The sequence below is a fragment of the Equus asinus genome, chromosome 17 (genome assembly GCF_041296235.1).
Source record: "Equus asinus isolate D_3611 breed Donkey chromosome 17, EquAss-T2T_v2, whole genome shotgun sequence".
NCBI classification, from domain to species: Eukaryota; Metazoa; Chordata; class Mammalia; order Perissodactyla; family Equidae; genus Equus; species Equus asinus.
This window is the reverse complement of record NC_091806.1, coordinates 19,596,135-19,621,512: the sequence shown is the minus strand read 5'-3', so window position 1 is coordinate 19,621,512 and position 25,378 is coordinate 19,596,135. Positions and strand designations below refer to the sequence as shown.

At 35.4% G+C, this 25,378-nt stretch overlaps 1 protein-coding gene across 1 annotated transcript; it reads left to right on the top strand.

Annotated features, from left to right (window-relative positions):
• Positions 1 to 6,639: 6,639 nt before the first annotated feature.
• Positions 6,640 to 7,572, top strand: LOC139040534 (olfactory receptor 5I1-like). Its single transcript, XM_070487297.1, has one exon. The coding sequence runs from the start codon at positions 6,640 to 6,642 to the stop codon at positions 7,570 to 7,572; it is 933 nt and encodes a 310-aa protein (XP_070343398.1).
• The last annotated feature ends 17,806 nt before the right edge of the window (positions 7,573 to 25,378 follow it).

Genomic DNA, 25,378 nt, shown 5'->3' with positions numbered 1-25,378 from the left:
TTGTTTTTACTCTTATCTTCTGTTCTCTATTTTATCTTAAGTTTCGATTAAACAAGTGGATCATATATATGATACCATACTTTTTTAAAGTTTCCATATCCTCGTTAACATTTTTTTGCTCTGCCTGATATTATTTTAAGCATTCATTATATTTTCTAAATCCCTTATATTATAAACCCATTAAATTAGATTCCTATAGCTTCTGAAATAAATTAGTACAAATTTGGTGACTTAAAACAATAGACTTATTTTCTTACAGTTTTGGAGATCAGAAATGTGAGATCCAATCACGGGGCCAAAACCAAGGTGTCAGCAAGACCATACTCCCTCAGGAGGTTGTAGGGGGCAATCTTTTCCTTATCTCTTCCAGCTTCTGGTGGCTGCAGGTATTCCTTGACTTGTGGTCATATTACTTCAGTCTTCAGGGCTAGCATCTTCAAACCTCTCACTTCTCCATCTTTACTGCATTTTCTTGTGTATGTAAAATAATCTTCTGTCTCCCTCTTATAAAAGACACTTGCAATGGCATTTAGAGCACACCAGATCATCCAGAATACTCTCCTCATCTCCAGATCATTAAACTAATCACATCTGCAGGCAAGCTTTATCTGAATAAGGTGGCATTTCCAGGGATTAGAACCCGAGACATTTAGGTGTCCATTTTCAAGCTTAACTCACCCATCTTTTAAAGGCAAAGTCAGTCATAATTTACGTGCCCTATGTTCCTACAGTGTTAACAGTTTGTTTTCTTAGTTTCTTAAGATTTCATTTCATACGTGCTATTGTCAATATTTTTGCTGGAGTCACTAGTGCAGCATAGGTACTTATTGCTTTAGTGAAGCAGGAGGAACACTTGGTTTGAATTTAAACACCTGGTTCCAGTTTCAGATCCACATGGGTGATTTTTACGAAGACACTTTTTTAACCTCAATTCTTTCACATATAAACTCGGGAGAAGCTGCCATCCTCAGAGAGTTGTCATTGAACTTAAACATAATAACAAAACTGCAAGGATCTGTCCCATAAAATGTACTCTTATTAATGTTTCTTAAAACAGGAAGCTTTGGTTCGAATCCTGGGCGCAGACATGGCACTGCTCATCAAGCCACGCTGAGGCGGCGTCCCACATGCAACAACTAGACGGACCCGCAACTAAGAATGTACAACTATATACTGGAGGGCTTTGGGGAGAAAAAGGAAAAAAATAAAATCTTAAAAAAAAAAAGAAAGCTTTGAGGGTAAGGATCATTTAGAAATATTCCAATATGTATGGTGAAGACAGCTACTCATTATTTCTTAAAAGAAATAAGTAATGACTAAAAGGATGGAATGATATTGTGCTTATGATTAGAACATGATTCTGTATTGGTTTCAAAATGTTTTAAATGGAGTGTTATTTCCCATATCACCCATGAGACCTTGCCTTTTTAAGATGAAGGTAAGAGAAACATTTTTCACCTTTGGTCCTCCAACTAGAACTTAGCATTGTTGACATTTGGAGCCAGACAATTCTGTGCTGTGAGTGTTTGTCCTGTGCATTACGGGATGTTTAGCAGCATCCTTGACCTCTACCCATTAGACCTCAGGACCACCCCATCCTTATTTTTGACAAGCAGAAATGTCTCTAGATATTGTCAAATCTCCGCTAGAGAGTGAAATCATCTTAGTTGGGAATCATTGGTTTAATTTGAGCTCTCTCCAGAATCTGCAATATCCCTTTCAGAGACATTGGATGTTAGGGCTTCAGCGACACAGGACACAGAATTACTCTCACTTTAGCATGGATGACTATGGTCTCTACCTCCTACTAAAATATACACACACTATTCTTATCTAAAGACTGATTATTTCATTTTATTAACAAGAAGGACATCAGCTTTACTTTCAGTTCCACAAAACCTTGAAATGTCAGATTTTTCTTTCCCTCCCAATGTTGCTTCTTAGGTAACACTGTCAGTTGTCTGAGAATAATTGAGATGGACTGAGTGCTCCTCAAACATGTCTGAAAAGCAGCCACATAAAAATTTCTTTTTTATTTCTTCCATGGAGTTTTGTTTTACATATATAATCTACTCACTCCCTTATTTTTAAACTATCGGGGTCAATGTTTTTTCTCATTCTCGTACGGATAGTATCTAAATTTTCTGGTGGGGACTCAGCTTTTTCTCTTCTTGGTGGGTCTCTGTCTTTGAACCTAGTGGGATTTGGGGAAGTGTTCATGGCTAGTCATCAAGAGACCCAGTGATTAGTTTCTGGGTGGACACTAGTAAGCTAATGACTTAACCATGAGATCTTGCCAGAATTATTGAAAAAGAAGAGTTCCTTTCAGCTGAGATTAATCATCTGGGAAGAGACAGAGGGTCAAAACTGGTCATATCTCTCTTTGCCTATATATATATGTGTGTGTGTGTGTGTGTTTTGAGTATTATCTTTCTCCAATAGGCATCACGTTCTCTATAAATCTCATTTCCAAGTCTCTAATCATGCCAAGGACTTCCAATCTCCAGATAATTGCTTATGTTGTTTCCTCTACTGCCTCTCATTCGCTATTCTGTAATTGACAAAATTTATAATGTTGAGTTCAAATTATCCTCCTTTTTCCTGTTTTGTACCTAGAACACTGCCTGGCACAATACTTTCACAAATAAAATATATTTATTGAATGGAGATTCTCTGATATATTCTGTTCTTGGATGGCCAGAATTACTTTTGAACATAAATGCACATATAACACATATCAGAGTCATTAACTTCATTCATCCATCTACACATTTACTTTCAAGATCTTTTAATTCTCCACAGCTTGATAGATACATTTTTGTTTCTTTCTTGTTTATTCCATCATCCTATCACATAGAACATTCTGATAGTTGTTTGATAAATTGCTTTGAGCTGATTAAATCAAACTGGATAGCAAATGTCATAATCCAATTTTATATAAAATAATCTACCATATTGAGAGCCAAAATAATTTTTTCTTTGAGACATTCTCAGGATGTAGAAAAACACATCATTTCATTTTTTGTTTAATCAACTCCACAGTAGAACTGTTTAATTGCTCACATATCTTTTCCCACTGGGATTTAGATATTAGTGTGTGTGTTCATGGGATCCAAGGTAAGATTGGAAGGCTAATCCCAAAATCCTCAAAGCAAAATATAAAAGGTTTTGCATTATTCTAAGGAACCTCAGCCTTCCTAAGGGAGGCACAAATCTATTGTATGAACACAGGAGGCCTGCCCAAATGGATTATGGAAAATGTTGCAATGGGTCAATTTTTTATCTTTAACTGCCAAAGTTGATTTTTCCAATGAAAAATGAACTGCAGCTGACAACAGTGTAGTAAGAAGGTGAATGAAAGAAAGTTAGTGATCTGGTAAGTGTTCTTAACATAATCCTAGGATATTAGAGCTGGATAGGATTTTTAATGCTCATTTTCTTATACTCACTTAGTTTACACCCAAGAAACTTATGTTTTGAGAAGAAATATGCCTAGAATGACATGTTTTAAACCCTTAAGGTATTTCCAACAAAAACAATGGCAACAGCAAAACAGCACATTTAACACATGATAGTCTTAAGATAATTCTCAGTATTATTGGATTCTGACTTGGAATCTAAATATAAACACAATTTGCTTTATCTATTATTTCTTTTTAAATGTTTAGTAGGCTTAGATATAAGTTAAAGCTGACTCAATTTGTGTATTATATTATTTATTTTACCCTATGGTCATGCATTGGTTTCAACAGTTATCAACACAAATAAAAGGAGTGGGATGGGATTAGTGGGTTGGCTTTAAGGGAATGGAAATCAAGTTTATAAAAGTAGTGACTAGGATTCCATATAGAGAGCTTACTGCAGGAATATATAAGTTTGCTGAACTCTATCAGAAATCTTCATTTCATTCTTGCCTGCCGATTGTGTAGAACAGATTATTTAGCATCTCTTTGGACTCCTGTTAATTTTTTGTTTCTTGCATTCTTTTCCCTTTCATTTTTCCAATTGGATTTCACATTTCATTTTTGAATCCTGCAAATTTCTTTCAGTCTTGAAGCATGTAACATTCTTGAAAGGTTATTACAGGTAGATAATCTCTATATAAATTGATTTCTTCCTTACCTTTAATTCTGTGATTGGAAGTAAGAGGTTTAGTAGAAAATAACTTGAGCAAAGAAGTGATTGTACCCCATGGCTAAGACCCAAGCTTATTTAAGCATTGTCCCTAAAGATATGCTTATTTTTTTGGTGCCTACTTTTTAATAGCCATTCTTCATAATTAGCAAAGGAGTTGATGCCACAACAAAGAAACATTTTCATCCATCCTTACCTCACTAACCACTGGATATAATTTTCTTTCCCTGACCTTCACAACAGTGTCCCTTGCTCTAGTCTGAGGTCCATTGACAATCTTGTCTCTCATGTTTGATGATACATATGGATGGACTGTCACTCAATGAAAGTTGATATTTTCTAAGGAGGAAGCCACATGTATTTCAGGATAAGAGAGCTCCAAAGAGTTGACTAGTAGCTCAATGATGCTTTCTTTTTCCAATGAACCCTTTTGTTAGAGCAAAAAGTGAATCCTGGTTGATAATAAAATAATAAAAATTAATATCTATTGAAGCTCAAACTTGTCTCAATGATTGAATAATAATAGCTAATATTTATTGGATGTTTGGTATTTGAAGAACCCTCTTCAAAATACTTTACATGTAATAGCTCATTTAATCCTCATCGTTACCTTGCAGACAGGTGTTCCTATAACATGCAAGTTACATATCAGAAAAGGAAACCATAGAGCTCCTGAGATGTTGCAAATGTCCTACAAGTATTAAATGGCAGAGTTAGATTTAAACCCAGGCAGTCTGGCTCCAGGGCCCATGCTTTTAATCACCACAACATTCTGTCTCTGTTACTATGTCAAAAGAACTAAATCTGCCTATCCCTGCACATATCCTAAATGAATATTTGTTAGTTTTAAATTAATACTCCTGTTTTAAATTTAACACATAGATTATTTGGAAAATAATTATATTATTTACTCCAGTCTTCTTCTTAAGTTCCACCATCTCTAATACATTTCCATCTCTGTGAAGGGATTGTTTATCGGAGCGGGCTCTAGCCCAATAATACAAGGATTTCCAATCTCTACCCTTGAATAAAATTGAGAAACAATAGTTTCTTAACGTATTTTTTAAAAACTATTAGAATTAAATTAGATGTGATAGATCATTGAAAATTACAAGACGAAAATATATTAATGACAGATATGCACACTTATGTGGCATTCACCTAATTTAGTGAGAAACAGAACAAAGGTAGAAAATAAACTTTGAGTAATAATCCAGAATTCACAATCATTGTTTTATCTCTATTTCATTCTCTATACCCAGGGAATCACTTCCCAGATAGTTACATTCTTCTATTTACTCTAAATTATGCAAAGTTTTAGTAAAGATATTTAGTTTTACTTAAAACCTAGAACAAATTTAGGAAAGAACAGGAGGGTAAGATTTTGCTAATGCTATTAGATCAAGTTCTGAGATGGATGTTGTGAGATAAAAAAGGAAATATATGTCAAATGTGAATGTAATTAAATACTGACCTTATAAGGGACAGGAAATCATTTAAGTGTTTAAGCAAGAAGGAAACATAATACAAAATCTACTTCATACAGGTAACTCTTACAGTGGTTTACAGATAGATTTTGAAGCATGTTTGAAAGTAGGGTGAGAATCCACTGGAGAGAACGAGGCCAATAAAGAGGTTCAACCGAAGAAAAAGAGGGCTGAAACATAATAAAAGAGTTTCAGTGATGATAAAGAGGAAACATTGGATATCTGCCACATTTCCAGATAAAATAAAATAGATCTTCACATTGACTCAGAATTGTTATATTTCCAACTTTAGAACAGTGAAGGAACAAGATGGTGGGGATATTAAGATTGTACAAGGAAGTTAATTAACAATTATGATTTGATGAGAAAGGTATTCTCATTCTCCTATAACAGGTGATGAAACTGAAACTCAGTGATTAATTAGTCTGCCCAAGCTTTCAAAACTACTCAGTGACAGAGCTTGTATAACTAAAAGAATTTTTCTTCTTTCTATTTTATCAGTGGATTTCAAACAATTTTAAGGAACTTTTTTATTCCTCAGAAGCAAAGCCACATCTCAAAGTGAGAAATACAGAACTGCTCTTCTATCTATAAAAGGCTTTACTTGGAACAGCAATGCTTTTATCTGTTGAGAAGTGAACAAAAACAACACAAATTACAACAGAGACTATTTATTAAGAGTTTGCTGTTAGCAATGTGGTTAACCACTATCACATGACGTTGGTGGAATATGAGTGAATTGAAGAAAGTAAAAGTAAAGCCCAGGTTTAGAGTTCAGCAACTGGTTTGATAATGCTTCCATTTAATGAGACAAACAATAAAAAGAGTGAAAACTTATGCCTTATACTACACTAATTGTAGCTATGCCTAGATGCTATCAGGATGTCCAAGTGGATTTAGAACTATTGCCCTATTTATTTCAATCATTTTATTTCAATTTTTTGTTAATATTGGGATTGTTATTAATATTGCCATCATTATTCTATCACAACATCAAAGTCCAGGAGAGCTGCAGAGAATGGAGTTGAAGAATGACACTGTGAAGACTGAATTCTTTCTCTTGGGATTTAGTGACCATCCAGAACTTCAGAGTGTTCTTTTTGCTGTTTTTTTTTCCATCTACTCTGTGACTCTCATGGGAAACCTTGGGATGGTTTTATTAATCATAATCAGTTCCCACTTGCACATCCCTATGTACTTTTTCCTCTGCATATTGTCCTTCATAGATACATGCTACTCTTCTGTCATTGCCCCCAAATTACTTGTGGATTTGGTTTCCAATAAGAAGACCATTTCTTACAATGGTTGTGCTGCACAGTTATATTTTTTCTGCTCTTTAGTTGATACAGAATCTTTCCTCTTGGCTGCCATGGCTTATGACCGGTACATAGCAATCTGCAATCCCCTGCTTTATACTGTTATTATGTCCAAGAGGATTTGCTGCCAGCTTGTGATTGGAGCATTTTTGGGGGGTACCATGAGCTCAATTATTCACACCATTAATACTTTCCATCTGTCTTTTTGCTCCAAAGAGATTAACCATTTCTTTTGTGATATCTCTCCACTCTTCTCTTTGTCTTGCACTGACACTTACAAGCATGACATTGTTCTGGTGATCTTTGCTAGTTTGGTGGAGGCTATCTGCCTTCTAACAGTTCTTCTCTCTTATTTCCACATCATAGCAGCTATTCTTAAAACAGATTCTCCAGAAGGAAGAAGAAAAGGGTTCTCCACTTGTGCTTCCCACTTGACTGTGGTCACTATTTACCATGGTACCCTAATCTTCATTTATTTGCGCCCCAGCACTGATCATTCACTGGATATGGACAAAGTGACCTCTGTGTTCTACACACTGATTATACCTATGTTGAACCCCCTAATTTACAGTCTAAGGAACAAAGATGTAAAAAATGCCTTTAGGAAAGTGATTAGCCCAAAATTGCTGTCTTAAAAAAGGGTGAAAATGAGCTTGACAACTTTACAACCTGTCTGTTTCTTGACCTTTGGTCTAACTGATGACAAAGTCTGTTTAATGTGGATCTTTCCAATTCTGTGGGTAGCAAGGACTTAAGCTCAAAATAGAGTCAGAGCTTAATATCAGAATCAGGCCCTTTTATATCAGTTGTATTATGTCTAATTCTTTACCATTTTAAATATTAAATTTTTATCACACTCCTTCATTGCTTATGAAAGCCAAAATTAGTGTTGTCTATGGAGAATAATTTACTAATATTTTCTATGTAGGATAATTCATGTAACATATGAAAATGAAATATGCATGCACCATTTAAACCAGTAATTCTACTTCCAGGAATTGAACCTGTAAAAGCTCATTACTTTCAAATGTATTAATCGCAGCATAGTTTGTAGTAGCAAATGATTGAAAATGGTCTAGATGTCTATTAATAGGAGACAGGTTAAAAAATGAAGTTTAATTTTTAAATATTTATTCCAGGGGTAGATCTACCCTGTACGTAGTGTTCTATATCTAATATTCTTACTTCTTTTCTCCCTCCATCCTAAATTTTATCACAATTACTACTAATATTGAATAAGTCACTGACATCACAATATTCTTTTTGTGAAAGTAAATAAATGCAATTCACTGAGACTCTTTTTCAATTAATTATTTCCAAATTAATACACATACATTGTAGCTTGATGGTTCAAATTGCACTCACTCTAAAAAGCATTCCTCAGATACTAATTCCTATATGATCTTTTTGTGACACGATGTTCAATTCTGGATGACAACTCAGATTTGAAACCTCACTAAAACCTTAAGTGCATTTCTTTTAAGACTCTCAGCACTTCTAGTCTAATCGTGCAGTTATTTGTCTGTTCTATTCCTCTGTTAGATTTATCTTTTAATTATTATGTCTTATTTAATCCCTTGCTTCTTCATAATAGTATGTTCCCTAGTGTAGATACTGAGTAAATTTTTATGAAATGAACATGATTGTTTACTATGGGTTGTGTATAATTTAGATTATGTGCCAGTAATGGGCAGAAACTATATATTTCTCTTGCAATATTATAGGTTAATTCTCCTGAGGGGTACTCCATACATACGTGATTATTACAACATAGCATCAAGTACAGCGGCTTTTTAAAAAACAATCTGCAAATATCAACTAAACAAAAGTATAGCTCAAAATATTTTCTCAAGAATATATTCACTCTTAAATCTCTTGATTGGTAGGCAAACAGCTAAAATTTCTGAAGGAGGCTATCCTCTCAGAGCCAGAGATGGGAATTGAAACTGAAAAATAGTGGGATGATGGCTTGGCTAGTTTCTAGAGCATGACCCAAAGAGAAGATGTGGCTGCAAAGTCTAATTGAAGTCCTAACATAAAGGTGAGGTTAAGTAGTAGGAGAAGAGATGGACTAAAGAGGAAAGCCTTCTGACAATAATAATGTATTCTGGGTTCTAAATCTAGACCACAGTTCCATTCACCACAGTGGAACTAACTTCACCAGAAGAATTTTGTCCATTCAGATCAGTAAAAAGGCAGGGCTCTGGCCAATGTAGGCTTTCAATAGGGAAAAATGGAATGGTAGCTTGTGGGTGATGAGAACCAAGTGCTTCCTCCTTAACACTGAGGAGGAAATATTCTCCAAAGTTCATGAGTTCATCACAATGGGAGGATATTGTTCCTTTGCAGCTAAGTGTACCATTTCAACCATGACCCCTGAGAGAGGGCCACACAGAATAAAATGAAATGAAATACTCTGTTGTTAATTATGTAAGCTCATTTCTTGGCAATATAGGGTCTGAAACAAATCAGTAGAGAAGTTTCAGGCATCTGGCCTGGACATTGAAATCACATGGTTATCTGTGAAGAAAGCTGTGCTCAGCCTTAACCAAGAGTGAAGGTATTGTCAGGGAAAGAAGTCCTAAGGTTACTGGGCAGAAAGGTCTAAACATGACCTGAGGCTAGAATGTGCAGCCAGAGTCGGACAGATTGGTTGAGCAGGCTTTAAAATGGGTAAAGTTGGATCCTGGAGACTCCAGTTCACGGCATGATGCTATGAAAGATAATGCCTTTTCTTTCAGCATCAGGGATTTTGTCCTTGATAGGGAGTTAGTTGGCTAAGATCACAGAGCTAACAAGTAAAAACGACTGAATGATATTATACATATTTAAACCCAGGACAGTCTCACTTCACGGTCTAGTTCTTATCTTAAATTCTCTCCCATCTTTATCATTTTCTTAAAATGAGTATAAAACAAAAAGAAAAACAAACACACTGGTTTCCTGAACATCTGTATAAGGCTATTAAATCAGTCTTTAAAGGAAAAAGTAAAGAAAAATAAAAGAGTATTTTTTTCCCTTACACATTTATGTGAAACATGGCCAGTGAAGCTAACTTTACATAACAAAATAGATTTAATTTTATAGATGTGAAATATTTAATACATTTTTAATAAAGTACATGGAGTTTGGAATGGATTTGGACAGCAATTGAGAGGTCCTAGTATGTGACATATTCTATGAACAACAAATAAGTTGTTTGAGGTTATAAAAAAAAATATTTATGAGATGAAATATTTTTGTCTAAAACTCCTCAATTCATAATGCAAGACAAATAACATGCTGAAAATTGAATGTTTTTAATATTTTGTTTCGTTCCATTGATGTTTTGACTGTATAACACTCAGCACATTTTATACACTAAAGGGATATGTAAAATTAGAGAAAAGGATCTAAATGAGGAACCTTGTATAACCTATTACTCCCTCCCCCCAGAACCAAAAAGTATCTCCATGTTCCTTTCATGACAACAAAATAAAATAAAATGAATACCCTTGAGAATCTGAAATTGCATTATATTTTTCACCATTGAATTAATTACTAATTGATTACAGTCTGAACAACATATGGAATTGATTAAGTTTTTGGAATAGATTACGGGATTATCAAACATCCAACTACTGAGCAATGACTACTTCTAAAATTTTGTATAGAATATAGTTCCAGTTTATTTCACAGATACACAGACCCAATATAAATCCTTACAAATGGAATACTAGTGTAAATACTACTTTTCCTTTTTCTTTGCCCAAGGAACATACATTTATGTCAACAACTCATTTATGTCAATAAGTCTTCCTTTACAACTTAAACAGTATCACTTGGGAATTTCAGTTATTTATTTTTTTATTTTAACCAGTATAATCTTATGAACACATCAGGAAGATGATTTCCTCTTTTATAGTGGCCTTTGGAGAAGGTCCAAGTCTTTTACTCCAAACTTCTATTCATGAGGTTTTTGTACAGTTGTTAATAGCACCATCTCTGTTCTCCAAAGTGAGGGCAAGAAGGGAAATTCACAGGGTGTTGTAAAGTCTATGAGTTGCAATGTAATCTAGAGCAACTTATCCTAGAAATCTATGCTGATACAATTGAGGCAGAACGTTGAGGAATAGCTTGAGAAGATTTTGACATCAAATAAACTCTGTCCTAGATTCTTATTTCAGCCTAAGCCAAATGACAACAATTGCAGATGGCTTTCATCTAAAATGAATATACTTGAATAAAATTAAAGAAGGGAGTTCTTTCTTTGGTAAATTTACAAAGGTTCATTTTTGCAACAATTTTCCAGGCTACACTCATTCATTGAGTCAATAAATTTTTTCGAATTGCATCCTGGAGCTCAGCATTGTAAATATCAAAAGTAGAAAAATAATGGTAAACAAGACATCCAAGGTCTATGCCTTTCTGGAACTTTTAGTCTAGGGAAGGAAATTTCATTATGTTCTTATTTATTTATTTCCTACTTATAGACTTATAAGTGTTATGATGGAAAGTTTATGGGGTGATACTGGTACGTAGGAAAGATGCAAACAAACCCAAATCAACCCACTAGAAGTCCCTTCTTGCTGAGTGTCAGTGTCGCAATCCAATGTACACATCAGGATAGATGCGGAGAGGGCTGATGGCCACTCTGAGTTTATTATAACCAGTGTTTCAATATATACATATCTTACATCTGTTAAACATACACAGGTGTTCTAGACAATGTAATTAGCGAATGCCAAGAATTCTTAGTGATTTCTCAAGAAGTCCTCCCTTGGCCTCTGTTTTGATATTATCATGTTATTACTGTGCTCATATATTTTATCTTGGAGCATGCAAGGCATCCTAGGCAACGGCCCCTCCTGCTCCCAATATCGTGTCTCCATCTGTGCCCCCGGGCGACCGGTGCCTGGCTTAGGTTGCCTCCCCCTGGAGGTCTTACTCGTTATTGGCTAACCAGCCTTCTCACCTCCGGGTCAGTTTGTTGGCAAGCCTTTTCCAGTGATTATTAACCCTTCCTGCATCAGGGGTGGCTACACTGAGCAAGTTTATTAAACTCATTGTTTTTAAAAACTTGGAGCCTTTAGGAGAATAAGTTGAATAGACATGAGGGAGTAGTTTCTATGCCCATTTTATCTCGTGGGACCCACCCATGAACATAGAAGGGAAGTATAAAATAACCCTCTTCGCAAGACAGCAAAGGGAACCTATTAGTACTGTTCCTTAGTTTGGAGGGAAGATTAAGATAAATCGTAACTGCTACCTACACTCAATTTAGGCACAATGATAAGTAAGAAATAATATCTAGAAGCTGTATTGGTGATACTACAGGGACATATGTGAAAGTACCTGAATTTAGCTCTCAGAATATTTAAATACATTTGAGTGAAAACATGGTTTCATTCAGAATATATTTTACTGTCAATTTCTTTTTTCAGGACACCTCCCATCCTTATTCTTTAAACTGTGGATCAATGGGTTTAACATAGGGATGGCAACTGTGTAGAAAACAGAGGTCATTTTGTCCATTTCCATAGAGGAACTCTAACTGAGTCCAAAATATATGAACAAGAATGTGCCATGAAATATAGCCATAGTGGTTATTTAGGAGGCATACATAGAGAAGTCTTCGTGACTCCCCTTGGCTGAGTTCATTCTAAGGGTGGTAGTTATGATATAACTGCATGCGAGGAGGACAGTGATGATTCTGTACCCCACAACATAGCCAATGAACATGGCATCACTATCTCATTGATGGATATATGTGAAGAGGACAGGTCTAGTAAGGGTGGGATGTCACAGAAAAAGTAATTGATGATATTGGAATTGTGGAATGACAATTGAAATATGCAAAATGTGTGCGTTGTTGAATCCACCAAACCTTTCATGTAGACAATGGCCACTAATTGGGTACAAACTCTCCTGGATTTGGCAATTGTATAAAGAAGTCGACCGCTAATGGCTACATAATGGGCATGTGCCATGACAGCCAAAATGAGACATTCCACATTTTCAAAGGGCCTAAAAGAATACATCTTAATGGCACATAAACTATATGGAATTCTCTTTTTCTCAGGTAAGAAATCAACCAGCATCTTGGGAGAGACAGAGGAAGAATATCAGACACCACAGAATGACAGACTGCTCAGGAAATAATACATGGGTGTGTGGAGTCTGGGATCCATCTGGATCAGCAGGATCATCCCAAGATTGGCAATCACAGCTATGCCATAAATAAGCAGAAAGAGCATAAAAATACCCTGTTGCACATCCTGTCTGTCAGAAAGTCCTAGGAATAGGAAGTCAGTAAACACAGTGCAGTTCTCAACAGCCATCACTCAGGTCTGGAAATCCCTGGTTGTAAGAGAAGAAAATGAAAGTGGAGGGTAACATCATCTTACTATCTTAATAGTTAAACAGCTGCTCTTTTCTATTTTTTAGTAAATACAAAAAGAGATAAATAATTCTAAGTCTTCTTTAAGTAAACTGTCTCTCATGAAAATGCATCCAATCTAATATAAATTGATAAAATTATAATGATAATAACATTGTCTATATTTGCATAACACTGTAGAGTTTCAAAGACAATTTCATCAAAATTAAATCATGTTATTTTCATAGCAACCTAAGTAGTATTTATGATCACTTTTGCTATTTTTCTTTCATAGCTAAGATTTCATGTCCTCAGAGTTGAGGCAGTAATTCTTGCAGTTAGTCAGTCCAAATAGCATATGTCTTCTGACAAGTTGGTTCTTTATTTTCAATGTCCTAGGAATATTGTTATATGGTGCAATAGAGAAGCGTATTTAAGTGAGAGGTTCAGATAATGAATATATTCCTTTGTTATTCCCTCATAATTCAATATTGTAGAGTAGGCAAAGCTATGTCAGGCTTCTAGATACAATATGCCTCCACTTTTCTATTAACCATTCAGGTCTTATCCAGTCTCAATTAGCAAGGGAGACACATAGTCTGTGTTCCAGGATCCTCTGGATTTATTCACCAGCAGATCAGATGTGTAAGACAAATGATAAAAATCCTCATATGTCCATAGTCACATGATGTCTGAGAGAATAATTCCTGAACTTTGCCCCCAACTCAATCCCTAGAAATTGTAATATTGTTTTCTTTAATCCCTGTTTCTCTTGCGTATCTCTGAAATATGCCTTCCTTCAGTTTAAAAGAGATGGTGGTTCTTGGCAGGTCAATTGAGTTCTATGCCCCACTGTCATATTTTCCCCAATCCAATTATATTATATATAATGTCATCCATGACCTCCTTTGTTCTGTGAGAATGCAAGAAAAGTGGAGTTGAGGGGTCAGCCCCGTGGCCGAGTGGTCAAGTTTGCACGCTCTGCTTCAGTAGCCCAGGGGTTCACTGGTTCAGATCCTGGGCGCAGACATGGCACCACTCCTCAGGCCATGCTGAGGTGGTACCTCACATGTCACAACTAGAAGGACACACAACCCAAAAACAAACATATACAACTATGTACTTGGGGGGGGGGTGGGCGTTGGGGAGAAAAAGCAGAAAAAAAATGATTGGCAACAGTTGTTAGCTCAGGCACCAATCTTAAAAAAAAAAACAAAGAAAAAAAAGAAAAGTGGAATTGAGGGTAGATGAAGAACAGAAAAAGAACATATGCATAGCAATCTAGTGATCAATGTGCAGGTCTACAAACCTTTGGCCTAATTTCTTTTAAATATCTTTCCCTGTAGATACATCATTAAAAAAAATACTGTCCTTTAAAACTAAAAATATTTTTAAAATATATAAAGGTGCAGGGAAAATATTTAAAACAATAAAAAATGTCTAACTACCTACAGAAACCATATTTGCATTTTATTATATTCCCTGCTATCTATATATACATGAATGTAAAATAACCAGATTGAGAAAAGAAATTGAAATAAAAGTTTGTAGAATTTTTCTTACTCTCCTTTTCTTTTATAAGGAGTTTCAGTCAAAAAAAGGATAAAAGAACTAAATAACTCTAAGATATAATTCAGAGACAGACAAAAAAATATTAGCATCTGGCTCAGAACTACTGACTCCTTTGTTATATGCAGTTCTGTCTACATGAGGGTTCAGCATTGTCTCCTGACTGACCTGGGTTATGAACTGTCTTTGTATCTGGTCCCTGGGTGTTGAACACTTGATCTCTCAGGAATAAGTGACAGATTTACTAAAATAGCTTATCATCTGATCTTTTACAGTTAGGGAGATTGTGACAGGAAAACAGAGCACTTTTAAAACTTTTTCTTCTGTCCCTCTCTACCTTAATACCCAACATTGTACTTGTTTGCCGATGGTAAATTAATCCAATCAATGATATACTTTATATCTAGTTCACTAGCTCCTTTTAAGCATTTTGTTTTAATTTTGTAAATTACAAAACAAATACACACCCACTCATGCTGATAACACTTCCACAGACACAAACACTCTCCATTAAACACAAAATAAAGATTTTTCTAAGTAAAATTTATTTTTTGAATAAAATTTTTTACATAAATAAAGATTTTTGTAAAAACAGCAAGAAACTGACCATATTCACACTGCCTAGGGACAACTAGATTTTTCTCTATATTATTTGACTTTTAATTTTTAAATAAAAATGGCACCAGAATAAATAAATATATATACATATGTATATATGTAACATATAGAATATATTCTCTGCTAATGGCCACTTGGTTTATAGACAATTCTTCATATCATAAAAGTTCTGATATGAGAATAATTCTGCATAAATAATTTGTCACAGCCAGCTGTTTCTTTGAAATTACTTCTAAGAAATGTCCTTTAGGAGCAAAGAGTTTTGACTCTGAATAAAGGCAGTGTTGGACTTTTTACCTTTCTTAGTTGTTTCATATTATCTAATTTTCACCACATATTATTGTATGTTTTATATATTATCACATGTGTTCTCAGTTGTCTGTAACAACTTCACGATATGAAACAGAAATTGAAGCACAGAGATAAGTAAATTTCTACACTCCCATAGACATCAAATTTCCCTGAATTCATAGAAATTGCTCACAATAGACTCCTGAACACACTGCCATGAAACAATTTGTCTTAAAATGTAACTCTGTTAAGTGCTCTCTTTGAAAGTTAAAGTGCATTTATGTTAAAGTGATATTTGAAAATTAACAAAATTAATGACCCATGATCCTAGATTTCTAAGAGAAGTGAGACTATTCAGTTCCCATCACTAAACCAAGGTGGAATCTCAGCAGTGATTGAGGGCAAAACGGTTGTTACATTGGAAGTTAACCTGTTTTATTTTTTTCACCTGGGCATTTGAAAATAATATCGGTGTGAAAAAAAAGTGATGTGGAGAGTGGCTTCATTGCACACTTCCAGGAAACAAATAGAAAAGAAAGAAATTGCTGCCCTTTGATGTTGTGCAAGCTGGCAGCTTTGGGGATAATATCTGTATTGTCCATTCATTGAGCAATATTTTGTCATTGTGTGAATCATTGCTCTACCTTTACCAGCATAGGTGGGATGTGTTCCTTAAATGCCAACAGTTGATTGATATTCCAAGAAAATGTATAATAATCATGTACATTAAGCTGTACAATGTAAGTCTTAATGCTCTTAATTTATTATCACAAAATCTGAAAATACAAAATTTGTGTAAAAAACAAGAACACAATTAAGATGTGCAATGCATGTAAGAGTTTACAAATTTAAATATTTCAGTCAGTTTTGTATTTCTCCTGAAACCTTGCCTGTTATAAAAAGAAACAGATTTTGCAGTCATTTTTGTTTCCAAATAATGTGTTTGCCTAATTTGTTGTTAGGGAGTTTGCTTTCGCTTTCTATAAACCTAGATTTATCTTCAGGCAAAATCCAATGAAATTAGTATATTTTTAGGTTTTGGAAAAGTGGTTTTCGTGACAATTGTTAGTGTCTTTCATAAGGTGTTGCTGCTATTTGTGTGCTGATTCAACACTAAAATACCGAAAGTACTACTGTGGGAGATATTTTTGACGCAAATCTCAAAACACCTGAGTAATTGCTAATAATTGTCCATCAGGTAAACATAAGAAAATGATGTATTTGTGGTACCTAACAGCTTAACTACAATTCTCTGTTTCTCTTGTTCACTTTTGGAGAAGGAGGAGTCATCCTTGGTCATCTTGGTCATCTTCTGATTCCTTGCATACTCATTTTCCCTCAGGTCTCTCCTGTTTCCAGGGATACCAGATTTCCTCAGGCTACACTCAGTTTAAGCAGGATAAAGACTTTATCTTCATAAACACTGTAGCCCCTCCAGACCTTGCAGTCTAATTCCTACTCCCCATTCAATCTGGAGCATGGATAGCAATATATTGCTGAAAATTGGATAACCTAAATTACTCCCTAAAGGGTTTATGGAAATATTAAAAAATAAATAAAATAACAAAAGGCAGATGTTTAACAGCAAAATAGATAATTATTCTATGAAATATTCTATGAAAGTTGCACCATTTATTTTAGAAAAACATGCTGAACTTTAATACAAGGCATTATTAAAGATAAAAATTTATAATGATAAAGATCTGAAGTTTCTTATAAACTCGTATTGTATAGATTTTGATATTGGAAAACCTTTTTGATATGTAATGCACATATAGAACATACTTAAATAAGTATACAGCTAGAAAAATTTTCAAACAAAAAAATGCCCTGTAACCAGGGTGAAGACTAAGAAACAGAACATTACCAGAATCACCAAAGCCTTCTACACGATCCCTCCTATCATTAATCTCTTACACTCAAGGAGTAATTACTTTCTTTACTTTTCTCATGATAGATTAGTTTCTATTTTTTGAACTACATATAAGTGGGTACCTAAAGTATGTACTGTTCTATTGCGTGCTTCTGCAATCCATCCATGCTAGATGGATGCAATTGCAGTACATTCAACCTCGTTGTATAGTATTTATTTGTATGAAGAGAAAATTATTTATCTACTTTCATGTTTATAGGCAGTTGTTTTCACTTTTTTCTGTTAAAATAATGTTAATGTGAACATTTGTGTACATCTCTTTTGGTAGAGATAGACACTCATTTATCCTGAATATAGAATCAAGAGTTGAAATTATGTATGACTGTGAATGTATATAAAATTTAGATTTAGTAAATATTGTCATACAGCTTTCTATAAGTATGCCAATCCACATTTCCACTATCACACTCTCAGTGTGTGAGTCTTCTGGCTTTTAAAGATCCTCTCCAATACTCAATGTTGTCTTTCATCTTGATTTTAGCCATTATGTACAGTATTTTTTTCTCAATGATTAATAAAGTTGCATATCCACTTTTATCATATGTCTCTTAATGTCAAAATGCGAAATAGAAAGCCAGTTACAGGGGTTCAGTTTGATTGTTTTGAGGGTTCTACAACTCATTCTATCAGTCTACCTGTCATCATTGCCACCTCCATTTGGGGTCAAATGGCCTAGGGATGTAGTGTTTTCCATTGGTATGAAATATAGTCCCACCCATCTGTTATTCTTTTAATCACCCAAAATGGAAATGAGCATATGCATTGATAGATTTACATTAATATAGATATAGAATGTGATAGATGGATGCTTAATAAAGAATGCTCAGTTGAAGCCCCTTTTTTGACAGAGTGGAAACTGAGGTCCAAAAAGGAAAAGTGAGTTGTTGAAGATAACAGTTATAGTGAGTTGAGAGTAGTGATTCAGATCCAATTTTGTTACCATTTTTCTCCAGTTCACAGCATGTTTCTACAGAAGAATTCAAACTAGGTTAAATTTGCTGCCTCATAAGAAAGAGCCACACACTTATTTATATAGTAATATTTATTACTGTTTGGTTTAAGAATTTTGCTAATCAGCTCTCCACCAGTATGGAGTGAATGGCTTGTATCATTATACATAGACCCTAATTGTCATTACTCATTGTGCATACTTTTAGGGATATCAATGTGGAACACATATAAGGAACTACAATAAAGAAATTGATCTACGACACTGACCCATTATACAAATTACTGAAAGAGGCCTTACACTGGGAGCTAGAGATGAGAAATGGAAGCTACAAATGGTGGGATGATAGTTTGGTCAATGACTAGGGCCTGATCCATACAGAATGTATGGCTATAAAGTCTACAGAAAGTTCTACATCCAAAGATGAGGTTGAGCAGTGAGGCAGAGCATAAACGAGTGAGGAAAGTCTTCTGATAGTGACACTACACGCTGGGTTATAAATTGAAATCACAGTTGCATTACTGCAATGAAGACCCTTTAAAAGTATAATTTTATCCAAACAGGTCAGTGGTGATGTAGGGCTCTGGCTAATGTAGGCTTCCAATAAGGAAGAATGGAATGGTAGTCTGAGGGTGATGAGAACCAAATGCTTCTTCCCTAACACTGAGCAGGAAATGAACTCCAAAGTGCAAGGGTTCAACACATCTCACAGATGTTAGATTTTTTGCAGCTAAGTGTGCAATTTCAGCCATGGCCCTGGGATTGGGCCACACAGAATAACATAAAATGGGGTACTATGCATGAATATTCTAAATGCATTTCTTGATAATATGGGGGCTGGGGCTTATATCAGTAGAGCAGTTTCAAGCACCTGGCTTGGACACGAGAATGGTGTGGCCAGCATGGGGAGCCATGAAGAAACCTCTAGTCAACTCTAACCAAGAGTGAACGCAGAGTCAGGAAAAATAAGTCCTAGGGTCCCTGGGCAGAGAGCTCCAAACATGACCTGAGGCTGGGATGTGAAACTGAAATCTGACAGACTGGGTGAGCAGGCTCTAACTTAGATAAAGATGGATCTTGGAGACTCCTTTTCATGACATGATGCCATGAATTATATTATCTTTTTTTTTCATCACAGGGCTTTTATTCCTCATGGGGAGTTAGTATGATTTCTATGATCTTACAAACTTTCTTGATCAACATATATATATATCCTTATAATGTTTATATCAAACCTATGTTAAAGAGACGAGGAAACTGAGGCTTAGCAAGATTAAGTAACCTCAGATCACACAGCTAACAAGTAAATTGTAGCACATGTTTCCCCTGCTATCCAAAATTTCACTTTAGGCCCCTTCACTTTTACAAAAGACCTACATAAGTACCTGCTTTTGCTAGCTGAAAAAAATTGAAAAGGATTTCTGCTTAAGTGAAAATAAATAGCATTCAGTGTTTGTTTTGCAGGGAGCCCTTAAGAAGACAGCAGGCACCTGGAGCAATGAGAGTGATGCTGCAAACTCCATCTCTGGGAACTATATACTCAGCATAGCTTTATTTTTTTGGTGGAAGATTAGCCCTGAGCTAACTACTGCCAATCCTCCTCATTTCACTGAGGAAGACTGGCCTTGAGCTAACATCCGTGCCCATCTTCCTCTACTTTATATGTGGGTTGCCTGCCACAGCATGGCCTGCCAAGCATTGGCATGTCACATCCAGGATCCAAACCAGCAAACCCCGGGCCACCAAAGCAGAACATGTGAATTTAACCGCTGTGCCACTGGGACAGCCCCAAAATCTCTCCCTTCTTGATCATGTTCTTAAAGGAAAACAAAACAGAAACAAACACAAAAAAATCCTCCTTTTCTGACAATGTTAAAGCTTATTAAATCAGTGTCCATAAAAGAAAAGGGAATGAAAAAACAGTAAGTGATATATTTTTTTCCTTAAGCATATATGTGAAACATGGGAGGTGAATCCAATTTTACGTAACATGAATAGATTCAATTTTATAGATGTGAACATATTTAATATGTTTTAAGTAGATTAAGTGTAGAAGGGTTTTGTATAATAATACAGAAGTCCTAATATATGAAATATTCTATGAGCAACAAAAAAATTATTTGAGATCATAAAAGAAGATACCTAAGAGTACTAAATATTTTTGTCGTAAAACTGTTCAATTAGGAATTGAAGACAAGTAACTTGCTGAAAATTGCATGTTTTTCATGTGTTGTTTCCTTCTTATGATGCTTGATGTACATGACACTCAGCACATTTTATAAACTCAAGGGATATATAAAATTAAGGAAGAGGATGTAAATGGAAAACCTGTATAACCCATTAAGCTCTCCTCTCAGGAACCAAAAAGAGTGTCTTCATGTTTCTTGACAACAACCTGAAATAAAATGAATAATTTTGACAACCTGAAAGAGTTTTATGTTTTTCATAATTGGGCTAATTGTTAATTGGTTACAGTGAGAAAAACATAAGCAATTAACAAGTTATCAGAACACATGTTAAGATAATCTAACATCCAGCTACTCAGCAATGACAACTCTTGAAATTGTGTTTAGACTATAATTACAATTAATTTCACAATTATACAGAGAGCCAATATAAATCATTACAAATGGAGTACTAATGTAAATATTACTTTGTTCTTTGGGTTTTTTTTGTTAAACACATATTTAAGTTAATAAATCTTCTTTTCAACTTAAATTGTATCAATTGGGCATTACAGTTGTTTTTTAAATTTTAACCAGTATAATACTATGAACACTCCAAGGGAGATGGAGTCCTCTTCCCCAGGCCCTTTGAGAAAGAAGGTCCAGATTTGAACCCCTAACTTCCATGCAAAGTTTCTGTACAGTAGTCAATTGCACCATATCTGCTCTCTAGAGTGAGGGCAAGAAGGAAATCCACAACCTGATGTGAAGGCTGAGGTACAATATAAACCTAGAGTGGCTGATCCTGGGGTTGTCTGCTGATATAAGTGGGGCAGAATGATGAGGAATACAGGATCTGAGAAGTTCCCTATATTAAATGATCCCTGTTACTGATACTTAATCAGCCTGGCCAAAAGACAGGAAGCACAGATGGATATCATGAATGATGAAAATACTAGAATCAAGCAAAATAAAATAAAGGGGCAGAGGTTTTGTAAATTTACGAAGGTTTTTTTGCATCAATTTTCTAAGGGACACTCATTCAGTCAATATTTTGAATGGCTTCCTGGAGCCAAGCATTGTAAATAACAAATTAATAATATTGGTGAACAAGACAGACAAGGGCCTTCCATTTATGGTACTTTGAGTTAGGGCAGGAGATTTTAATTTATTTATATGTATTAATTTACTACTTGTATACTTCTAAGTGTTATGATGGAACATTTATAGGGTGATGCTAGTATTTAGGAAAGATACAAACAAACCTAACTTAATCCACTAATCCTCCATTCTATCTGAGCAAGTTTATTAAACTCAGTGTATAAAAAACTATTTGGAGCCTTAGGAGGGTAAGTTTAATTGACATGGGTGGAAGGGTTGCCCTGCCAATGCTATCTTATTGGAGTACAACCATGAACAGAGAAGGGAGGTACAAAAAGACCATATTTGCAAGTCAGCTTGTTACTACTCTTCTTTACTTTGAAGAGCAGATTCAGATCAGTAATGACTTCCCACTACACTTAACTTAGGCAAAAAGATAAGTAATAGAAAATATCTAGAAAGTGTATTGAGGAGACTACAGGAATCTATATGAAAGTACCTGAACTTCACTTCTCAGAATGTTTAAATAAATACTTTGGTAAGAAAATGTAGTGTCACCTGGAACATAACTTAGGGTCGATTGCTATCTTCAAGGCATCATTCACATCCTCCTTCGTTAAGCTGTAGATCAGTGGGTTTAACATAGGGATGAAAACTGGAGAAAACGGAGGCCATTTTGTCTATTTCCATGGTTTAACTCAAGCTGGGTTGGAAATACACGAACAGGAGCATGCCATGAAACATAGCTACACAAATTACTTAGGAGGAAAACACAGAGAAGGCTTTGTGTCCCCCTCTGCTGAGTTCTTTTAAGGATGGTAGCTAAGATGTAGCTGTAGGGGAGGAGAACCATGGTGATACTGCACCCCACAACACAGGTACTGAAAGTGAACAACTCTACCTCCTTGATGGTTGTATTTGATGTGGAAAGGGCTAGAAAGGGTAGGACATCCCAGAAATAGTGATTGATAATTTGGAATTGCAGAACGAAAGTTGAAATGTGCAAAAGTCGTTGACTGCTGAATCCACCAAACCTTCTAGGTAGACAATGGAAACTAGGTGGGTACAGACTTTACCGGAAATGGCAATTGCAGAAAGAATTGGATTGCAAATGGATGCATAATGTTCATATGCCATGACAGCCAACATGAGACATTCCACATCTGCAAGGATCCAAAAAAAATATATCTAAATGGCACATAAGTTACATGGGATCATCTTTTGCTCAGACAAGAAATCAACCAGCATCATGAGACAGAGAGTGGAAGAGCAGCAGGCATCACAGAATGACAAATAGCTCAGGAAATAATACATGGGTATGTGGATTCTGGCATCCATCTTGGTCTGCAGGACCATCCCTAGATTGGCAATCACAGTTACGCCATAAATCAACAGAAAGAACACAAAGAGCCCCTGCTGCACATCCTGTCATAAAGTCCTAGGAATATGAAGTCCGCAAACACAGTGAAGTTCTCAACAGCCATCAGGTCTGGAAATCCCTGGTTGTAAAAGAAGAAAATGGAAGTGGCGGATAACATCACCTTACCATCTTAATAGTTAAACTGCTGATCTTTTCTGTTTTTCAGTAATTAGAAAAAGAGACAAAGTATGCTAAAACTGCTTTAGGTAAACGGACTCTCTTGTAAAAATATCCAATTTAATATGTCATAAAATGATAATGATAATAATATGCCTACAAATGTGCAACACTGTATTGATTTTGTAAGACACTTTCATCCAAATTGAATCATTGTATTTCCACACCAACCTATGTAGTATGTATGAGGATTTTTGCTACTTCTATCTTGTAGATTAAAAACTTGATTTCCTCAGAGTTGAGGCAATAGTTCTTACAATTAGTTGATCCAGATAACCCACATGTTTTGAAAGATTTTTTTTCAATTTTGTAGAAACATTGTTATATCCTGTTATAGATAATCATAGTTAAGTGAATGGCACAGGTAATGAATACATTTCTCTGTTTTTCCCTCATCATCCACAATTGTGGAACAGTAAGAGCTACGGCAGCTTCCAGGATATAACATTACCCTCTTTCTCATTAACCCCTCAGATCCTATCCAGCCTCCAAGAGCAAAGGATGGAGATAGATGTGATCCAGGACCTACTGGATCAGGGAGGGTGTTCACTGCTGGAGAAGAGGGTGGAATGGTCTGCATGAGTGAAGCACTAGAGGACACAGACAGGAATATCCCAGGGCTAACAAGGCTCCCTTTGACAGCTGCTGTGGCTCATAGGAGAATTTACATGATCTGTTTATTAGCAGATCAGATGTGTAAGACACATGATAAAATTCCTCATGTGTACACTGTCCTATGATGTCAGAGAGAGTCATTTTTGTACTGTATCCCATCCCAACCTCTAGAAATTTTAACATTGTTTATTGTTTTTTTTATCCCTATTTCACTTGAGTGTCTCTGAAATCTGCCTTACTTTGGTTTAAAAAAAGTTGATGAGAGGCCAGCCCAGTGGTGTAGTGGTTAAGTTAGGCGTGCTGTACTTCAGTGGCTTGGGTTCATGGGTTTGTATCCTGAGCACAGATCTACATTACTCATCAAGCCATGCTGTGGCAGTCACCCACATACAAAATAGAGGAAAGACTGGTACCAGTGTTAGCTCAGGGACAATCTTCCTCAAGCAAGAAGGAGAAGTTGACAACAGATGTTAGCTCAGAGCCAATCTTCCGCATCAAAAAAAAAGTATGAAAAAGAAAAAGAAAGAAAGAAAGAAAAAGAAAAAGTTTGATGACCTTTGGGAAGCCATTTGTATTCTATGTCTTACTGTTATATTTTACCCAAACCAATTAAGTTACATGTAATGTCATATATAACTTCCTCTCTTCTGTGAGAATATTAGAAAAATGGAGTTGAAGGTAGACAGAGAACAGAAAAAGAATATACGAATAACAATCTAGTGATCAATACTCAGGTCTACAAAATCTTGGTCTGAATTTATTTAAATTTGTGTCTCAGGAGATACATCATTTAAAAACATGCTTTCCTTTAAAAATATTCAAACTATATATGAAAGTACAGGGAAGAGATTAAAAAAAATAAAAAATGTCCAACCATCTCTGTAATCCATACTTGTATTTGATTGTATTTACTGCTAACTGTGTATATGTATTTAAAATAAATTGATAAAATTAATTAAAACAAAATTTTGGAGAATATTGTATATACTCCTTTGGTTTATAACAGGCTTTCAGTGGTAAAAGGATAAAAGTACTAAGGAAATCTGAAATATAAATCAGAAAAAAATAATTAGTACCTGACCCAGTACTACTAACTCCTTTGTTGTACACTGTTCTGCCTATATGAGGGTTCAGCATTGTCTCCTGACTGACCTGGATTATACAGCCATTACTGTGTCTGGTCCCTGGGTGTCGAACATAGTCTCTCAGGAATAAGTGTCAGATGTAGTAATGTGGTTTATCATC

Excerpts from the sequence above, each read along its gene's own strand:
- LOC139040534 (XM_070487297.1), top strand. The coding sequence starts at position 6,640 with ATGGAGTTGAAGAATGACACTGTGAAGACTGAATTCTTTCTCTTGGGA.